General features: G+C 36.4%; 1 protein-coding gene and 1 non-coding gene across 2 annotated transcripts; one reads left to right on the forward strand and one right to left on the reverse strand.

Moving 5' to 3' along the window:
- Positions 1-296: 296 nt before the first annotated feature.
- Positions 297-378, forward strand: TRNAS-UGA (transfer RNA serine (anticodon UGA)). The gene has a single exon. It is a non-coding gene; the product is annotated as a tRNA-Ser (tRNA).
- Positions 379-1,336: 958 nt separating this feature from the next.
- LOC132052487 (CBS domain-containing protein CBSCBSPB1-like) lies at positions 1,337-8,378 on the reverse strand. The gene is made up of 14 exons (XM_059444052.1): positions 7,782-8,378; positions 5,889-6,057; positions 5,596-5,728; positions 5,347-5,517; positions 5,113-5,194; positions 4,910-5,023; positions 4,737-4,803; positions 4,380-4,485; positions 4,236-4,294; positions 3,230-3,336; positions 3,009-3,142; positions 2,111-2,196; positions 1,912-2,001; positions 1,337-1,740 (listed from the first exon to the last, which is right to left on the reverse strand). Exons 1-14 carry the CDS (start codon positions 7,910-7,912, stop codon positions 1,579-1,581), a joined length of 1,611 nt encoding a protein of 536 aa, XP_059300035.1. The 5' UTR covers positions 7,913-8,378; the 3' UTR covers positions 1,337-1,578.
- Between the last annotated feature and the right edge of the window lie 283 nt (positions 8,379-8,661).

Here is an 8,661-nt window from a genome sequence, read left to right on the forward strand (position 1 = left end):
TGAATTTGGTTTTTGTTTAGTTTTTCTCTAAATATGTTTTCTTTAATATTAATATTCCAAAAAAATAATCTCACATAAAAGCTGTATGCTTAGATAAGCTTTAACATTTTACTTTTTGATACATTTTGTGTAAAACTCACTTTTTCCTTGTTTGTATTCCACTATTTTGAGTGGATTTTCCGGAAAAGAAAATTTGTAAACACAGATGCATTTAACATTTCTTTCTACTTATGCAGAACCATAATTTTAAAAACATTAACGTCTAAAGATTTCTGCTACTACGTTCCAGATGTGAAGTCGATATGTCCGAGTGGTTAAGGAGACAGACTTGAAATCTGTTGGGCTTCGCCCGCGCAGGTTCGAACCCTGCTGTCGACGCTTTTGCAAATTTCCCCTTTCTCCTACCTTTTTCTTTTTCTATGGGCTTTGTTTGTATTATTTGCTCCCTCTCCATTCTCTACTTGATCGATTCTCATGGCTACAAGCCTCCTACGCAAATTCACTGCAGGAAGCTGCATCCTCTGTCTTCCAAAACATTAAGCAAATGTCAATTCATCAGTCCTGATCCGAATTGGTTAGGGGCTTCAGCCGTGACTTTGGTTTGCTTGTTTGCTTATGTACTTTAGATTCAATTTCTTGTAGTTTCATGCTCCATTTAGAGAGTCATTGCAATTTTATTTGAGTTGAAATCAATGGAATACTCTTTTGTTTATGAAATGATCCTTGAGATAATGAGATTAGAATTGTTACAATATCCCACTGAATGACAACGAAGAATAACAAGAGTCAGGGGTGGTCACAGCCTTTTAACGGACACGACTTGACTGTAATTGCTATCCGAAACGTTGTGAATATGCATACTCAACTAAAAGTCTATGCTGTACATGGTATTAAGAGCCATTTGCTTGTAATCCTAGATCCCGTCTGAACAGAAACCACAGCCTTAAACCATTGCAAACTATAATAGCACCCAAAAAAAAAAATTTGGCAAATGTTACACACTAACTTCAATAGCTTAGCTTGGCTTGATTTTTTCAGAATAACATTACAGCAATAGTTATCTAGCGCAGTTGTTCATCTTCTTGTGCAAATGATGTAAAAGGACCTTCTCAAACCCACCACTTGAGAAGGATGGAACACAGTTATTAAAGGGTCTTGCCTTGTGGTTAGTTGGAAATGTGTTCGGAGAGATACTGAGTAGGAAGGAGAAGTGCATTCCACATGTTTCTTTTTTCCTTTCTCTTTCTTTTGGTAATAACTATCAGTAACACAGCCCCCGTATGACAATTAAATTCCTGACATCTTGGCAACAAAATTTGCATACTGTTGCCAGTCAACTTTTGAAGACAACTTCAAGGTAAGGGAATTATTTGGCGTAATTTAAATCATTATAAACCAAAACCTGCAAATCTGGATAGCAGGCAAAAGGAAAAAGTAAAACTGTTCCAATATAGAGCTATCATCCAATTCTATATCAGCAATATTCAATTGAAATCCAATCCACTGATTGAGCCTCACATGTATTGATGTGCTACTCCCATTCTTCAGTCTATCAAGTTGTAACCTTCTTTCAAGCAATTAGTTACCGGATCTCCTTAAGAATGCTAATACGCCTAAACCGGCAACTAATGCAGCACCAGCTGCTACAGTACTGTAGGCTGAGGCCCAAGCAGATTCAGTATGAGCATAATCCAAACTACCGCCGGTTGATCCTGAATAGTCTAAATGCAATTTTAGCCCCTGTTCAGGTTGATTTTTGTCATCAGTCCTTATTTCGCAATCAAGAAAAGAGACACACAAAATTAATAACTAAGCATAAGTAAATCTTCCTTCCTGTTACTAGGGTTTACGTTCATTCACATTAACTAAATCATGCGTCAAAACCCACGGCCAGAGGAAAGCTAATCATACCTTCCAACCTGCAGATCTTGCATGGTCAATAGCTGCTGTAAGATCACTATCTGATGCCAGTACAACTTTGTCATGATCTTCATCTTCGTACTGCAAGAGAGTAATTGTTCTTGAATATAATAGTCAACTTGCTCAAACAGGGAAAACCAAGGGGAGGAGAATCATTCAAATGTACGAGGCAAAATTAGTGCATTCCAACCAGAATCTGAGGAAGATTGTTTCGGTCAATGTCATCCCCCACTCTTTGAATTATTGCAGCAATTAGATCTGTCATGTTCCGAATATCTGAAGTACAAAAATAATAGGGCCATCGTCTGAGTCAAAATTATCAAAATTGTTGAATTATGAAGGAGAACAAAGCACAGACATCATATCAATTTCCTAGAGTTGGTTTCAAGAGACAAAATAAACAAACAAGTGTAAATTTTTTCAAATAATGGGTAAACCACAGAGTTCTATGTCTCTCTAATAATAATAAAAATGAGCAAGCCACAGATACTGCTGAATATACAATGTCTGATAGGGAAATTCAAGAACACCAACACAAAGAACAAAAGAAAAACACAAAGTGATATGGAAACAGTTGAAAGGACTGAAGTTCCATAAATTTGATAGGAGTCAGGAGCCCAGGGAGAAGTATGACAGTTTGGAAGGCAAGTCTCAAGATGCCTGAAAGAGTGAAAATAGAGGTGCACATTTTTTGTTTTGTTCACACATATCAACGGCACTGCATGATTCGGCATCCTGAATGCATATAGAAACAAATGGGCCAATGAAACAGGAATTCCAGGTACAAGTCTACACGATACACAAGGTCATATAGGATTATTAAATCAAGTTATAAGATCTTCCACAAAGAGTATAGAACACCCGCATACAAGAAGTATACCAAAAAGTAGAAAATCTTACAAAAAGATCTGATTTTCTATGAACACCCAATTATACCTACAGGGACCTCATGGACAAAACAAAATAAGGGATAAAAGGCTATTCCTTAGGTGTACATAATAAGATACACAAGATCATATATGATAACATTAACAAGTGCCTAATTTTTTTTTTGTTAACTAAAAACATACTGTATTATTTAAACATACCACAGTTGAATCTGTGCATCCTCCCCTTTTTGTCTTCAATTTTGAATGAAAAACTATTTGGCTGGCTAGATGAAGGATAGGGAATAGATCTTCCTGTTTCTGTCCCTTCAGAAGCCAATTTCAAGGAATTTTCACTGAAATGTCAAATAAAAAATGTGAGAGATAATACAACAAAAGGAAAAGAAAATATGAGTTCACAGATAGGAGATTAAGGCCTTAACCTCCGCGTCTCATCGTCATCATCCGGAGTCAAAGCCATAGCTGAATCCCAAAATCTTTGCATCATAGAGTTTGCAGCTTCATTATTTACTCCAGCAGTATTTCCCACCTGGTTAGTGAGTAACAGTTAATAAATTTCCACAATCTTTAGGGAAAAAGAGGACTTAACAAATTAAATATAGAAACTCAGATTAAAATATTATGCAACAAAATTTTCAACATTCCATAAGATTGTTTGCTACTTTTAACAATAATGACATCCTAGAATAGCTTGAACTTGACATGATATTAATAGTTGAAACAAGAAGTTTCTAATCAATTAATGAAACAAGAAGAGTTGTCAAAAAATCACATATGTAAATAAATTGAGCAGCTTCCAACTCAAAGCGAATATGATAAAACTTACAAATTAACCATTTGATATTTAAATGTCAATATGATATACAAAGACTCAGGAACACAAACATACTTCCCAGGAAACACCTTGTAAGAAAGCACAAACAGCAGCCACTACGCAAAAAGGACTGGTTCAAATATTCACTGATCCAAAATTAAGAAAAAAGTTGAATCTTAATACTAGGAGTGGAGGTCATAATCAAATGCAAGAATCTTTGAATCATCATCGAGCAGATTGCGCCCAAAGTTAATTCTAAAATGCAACAAAATATAAATAAACCTCCTTCAGTGTTCTGTTCACACATTCAACAAAGTTGGAATTTCTTTTACATAGGTAAATCGACAACATGTTTTACTTTCCGTAACGAGTCAGTGTTAACAAAGTGGTCAGCAGGATTTCAACTGAAAGATCCAAACAAGAGTTTATATGTCTTTGAATATACATGGATACATGGCAAACTCATCAAAGTATTCAAGACTTGAATGAGGTAATTACATACAAGGCCTTATTCAGAAGGTGATTTGACCACCAAAATGATAGCCCAAAAGATAACAGTTGCTTATGATGAGTTGAGAAGGGAAAAATTGACATGTTCATGTGCACTGCCTTACCGTGGCTACAGCTGCATGAGTGATATGAAGCACATCAAGAACAGAAACAACAGTTCCCTCTGCCACAAAGAAGAAGTACAAATTTAAAGAAAGCTGGAAAAAGAAGATAACAGGACTCAAAGTGTAACTGGAGGTGAATGAAACCTTTATCAACAACAGGAAGGTGTAAAAATTTCCCGTCATGCATTGTATGTAAAGCATCAACAATAGGCATATCTATTGAAGCACATTCTGGATTGGGGGTCATTACCTGTGTGTTAGATGCAAAACAAAATGAAAGTTATTAGAGATCAGATAACATGTCTTTCAAATCTCAAGAAAGGAAGGGAAACAATAAAGAATGAAAAACTCTAAGTTCCAATAATTGAAAGAATTAGTAGCTTTTAAACATTTACTTTGATAATAAAGAGAGAGCTATCCCCCCCCCCCACCCCAAAAAAAAAAAAAAAAAAAAAAAGATATCCCCTCAGTTACTAACAGAGAGAGAGAGAGAGAGATTACCCTCTCGACGAGAGTGGACTCAGGGGAAAGATCTTGTGCTATGACTCGCATCAATAAGTCTTTTGAACTGCAGAGTCCATGCCAATCTTTTCATGAGATGATGAATATGCCGTTACACTATAGCTCAGAATTGATAAATGTAAACATGTGGATACAAGGGGAAAACTACTAACGTTAAAATCCCTCTTGGTTTGTTGTCAACTGTTACGATTGCAGAGCTTGTTCGACATTCGAGCATCTTTTTGGCTGTGGCTAAAACAGTATCATTTGGCTCAACAGTAACAACCCTAGAAAAACGAGACATCCACAACAGATAGTGACTCGCCTGCAGATTTCTAAGAAGGTTAAACTATTCTAAAATGAAGGTATTACCTACTTTGAATTTTCCGAAATGATGGTAGACAGTGAAGGCCTGAACATTTTCTCTCGAAGTGCTTCTATAAATGTATTGGAACTTGCTAAAAACAAAAAATATGGGAAGATTAATATATGTACTTCAAGACCAATCAAAAACATCATCCAATCACATGAACTTGACAAACACAATCAGTAGAGAGACACTCCTACACTATACCAATGCAATCGTAACAGCATAGATTTCTAAACTAACCAGAACCAGATGTCCCCCAGTGTTTTTCAACTCCTTCAACAGCAGCTGCAATGGCCTTTCCTTTCTCAGCTGCCCTTTCAAGGCGAGCAATCGCATCATAAAGGCATTTTGCTATATCAAGCAAAGCAATGACCTCTCCTTTTTCTACAACTGGCAAATGTCTAAATTTTCCTGTTGTCAAGACAAACATAAGATGTTGCAAAGGCGTTCAAAAAAGTTAAAAGCTTGAGGTATTTCAGATAAACCAACCTAGAACCATTTTCTGCAGAGCTTCCACAGCAAGTGTGTCAGAAAGCACAAAAACGGGATTTTTCGTCATAATCTTTGAAACTGGTGTTTCCTGTATATTAACTTCTGAAGCAATAACCCTTGTTGCTATATCCTTCAATTTGCCCAAAGGAAATAAAAGAAAAGGATGCATGAAGAAATTAGTGAATGATATCACCTTAGTGGGTAAAGGAAAAGCATCAGCGAAATAGGCAGCTTTACAGACTTCTATTTACTAAAAATTTTACAGCATTTTTGCACGATTCAAGCCAAACCTTATCTGTCAGGATACCACACAGCAACGCATTTGAATCAGTCAACAACAAAGCATCAAGTCTGCGAGCAGCCATCCTGCGGCAAGCTTCATAAATACTTGTAGTATCAGGTACTGTTAGGGCTTTTGACAGCCGCAATCTCTTCACTGTGCGCTCTCCAGTCAGTCCGCTGTTACAAATGTGTGAGAAAAAACTATCAAAACTCAAAATAAGCATAAATAAATGATGATGATTTCAAGTCAGAGTGACTATTTATGATCCCAACTCGAAACCTGAACAAGTTTTTTAATTAGTTATCCTCAGTAGCAAAAGAATCTCTTAGCTATGCTTTGTTACTAAACCAAATTTCACGGCATGTGTCAAGAACATTACAAACAACAAAAGCAGTAAATTGCTGTTCAATCTCCAGAAGTTCCATCAGAGACCGAAAAAAACCCAGCCAACCTAAAGGGGGAGGGAATTCAAACAAAAAAACTGAACAAACAAGAACCTCAAGAAAGCCTGCACTGTAGCCAACCACTAAAAGTGAATGACGGAAGCATTTGAGTATTGGACATGGGTGTATAGCCAACAAGCTTGTCTGTGGTTATTAGAAAAGCTATATATAGGTGAATTAAGATAAATAACCAAGGAGAATGACCTCCAACGTATCATTTGTTAGCTGCAAGTCATCTATAGATGTTTGCATAGATGTTTGCAGCATGCAATTAAGCACTTTCATCATGCAGTTTTCAACTTCAGATAAGACTTCGGCACCACAGTAAGAATAACAATCATTGAGCTGAGGTTCCAATTATGAAACCTTTTCTCCACATCGCCAAATGAAGTATACAGTATAAACTCTTTTATTTTCCCTCATCCAGATATAAATAAGCCCCAACCCGAGCTCATATCCATCTCCAATGTTCAAGTTGGGGAACCAAAAAAGCAGTGGAAGCATCAAATAACGTATAATTTCACATTGTAATCATTTTACACCAGTAGCAAAACAAATTCCAACACTATTATATGTGATGGCCACAAATGTTTGACACCTCCAGCTCCGCCAAATTCACAAGCACAAAGTCCAACGATGTACCTAAATGAAAAGGCATCCATATCACTATGAACTTGGGTGATTGGAACCAATATAATTCACAACTAAAAAGAGTGTTTTGAGTTCAATCCTACCTGACGAAACAGAGCTTAAGATACTCCTAACTCTATAGAAACCGTGTTTTGAGTTCAATCCTACCTAACGAAACAGAGCTTAAGATACTCCTAACTCTATAGAAACCTCTGCTTTAGAGTTTCTAGAAACAGAACTTACACTCCCTTCATTCATTTTTACTTGTCCATGTTTGATGGCACACGCCTTAAAGAGCAATATATAAAATGACATTTTTACTCTTTTTTTGGTTGATAACCGTGGTGTCTGTGCCAGCTTGCGCGCACCTCGACTAATTCCACAGGATACCTACCACCTCCCACCAACAAGCAACAGGTACCAGATAACTCTGTCCACCAAGGCTAGAAAATATGAAAAGAAATCACCCACTGTTTTGTCTCTGCCAGGATTTGAACTTGACACCTCATGGCGCTCAACTCACTTCATTGACCACTAGGCCACACCATTAGATGCAAATGACAATTTTACTATATCACCCCTAATTATTACTTGAAATCAATCGCACATACTTTAACAGGTGTGCAGCCACTAACAATTCATTGAAGTTTCCAACCCAATAATCAATAATAAGGGTAAAACAGGTATGAAATGATAAATTATATCTTGATTTTCCAAACTGGACAAGTAAAACTGGAATCCACCTTTAGTATATTGGACAAGTAAAAATGAACGAAGGGAGTAATATCCAAATTAGCGTTAGTTCAATAAGAGAATTAAGCGCGTACATGGAACGAGATACGGAAATAGACTTGCGGTGAGCAGAATCAGGTTGTCCTCCTACATTTTCTTTCTTCTTAGAGCTCGTCAACGATATGCTTCTCCTCGATGATGATCCTCCTCCTTGACTTGTCGGCATCAAATTATCCAAATAAAAAAACTTAAAATTGAGATTTTAAATTGAAGAACAAATAATCACGTAATGGATAAATTATCAACGGTCAGATAATGGCAACTCGGCAGAAAAAATGGAGCCAAATAATGAACGAAATTGATAGAACTCTGGAGTCAACTACGGTGGATTTTCCGGCGAATAGCGGCGAGGAGATGGAGGGAAACCCTACGTAATGGGAGAGGATTAGCCTGTTTGAGCTGAGAAATTGAATTGAATAATCTGTTAGAAAACGCCGTGATCTGGTAGGGCCTTGGCCAATAAGATTGTTCCACGTCAACCAATGACTAGGATTCCAATTTCACTGGAGCAGATTAGGAGTTGAATACAGACAGTGAAATTCAATTTTTGGATTTTACTGCTTCTTCTTGGAGTCCTTAACTTTCCTTTTTATTCCTCTTTCGTATTTAATGTAATATTCTCCCAATTTCATTTTGTAAAACACTAGTAGGAGTATTTTATTTACAGAGTCAAATAAATTTTTCATTAATTCCAATTATTTTGTATAATGTTAATAATAAAAATAGAACTAAAATTTGTAGTCTTTATGGACTTTCTAATATCAATTTGTTATGTTAAAAAGTTGAGAAGGAGGAAATTAGAAAATTTAATACTTGAATCTCTTCATTCTTTTTTAAACAGAGAAAGTAGCAATTTTTTTTTTTTGATGACATGGGAAATCCGCAGTTGCTATCCTTCGGGAATCACACAAAAGA

Source organism: Lycium ferocissimum, chromosome 4, assembly GCF_029784015.1.
Source record: "Lycium ferocissimum isolate CSIRO_LF1 chromosome 4, AGI_CSIRO_Lferr_CH_V1, whole genome shotgun sequence".
In the NCBI taxonomy this organism is placed as follows: Eukaryota; Viridiplantae; Streptophyta; class Magnoliopsida; order Solanales; family Solanaceae; genus Lycium; species Lycium ferocissimum.

Bases quoted from the DNA above. Each gene is read 5' to 3' on its own strand.
- LOC132052487 (XM_059444052.1), bottom strand. From the start codon at position 7,912: ATGCCGACAAGTCAAGGAGGAGGATCATCATCGAGGAGAAGCATATCG. The intron at 5,024-5,112 runs GTAGGTAATACC...TCGTTTTTCTAG, and splicing joins ATCATTTCGGAAAATTCAAA to GGTTGTTACTGTTGAGCCAA. The intron at 4,804-4,909 runs GTTAGTAGTTTT...TGGACTCTGCAG, and splicing joins AAACCAAGAGGGATTTTAAC to TTCAAAAGACTTATTGATGC.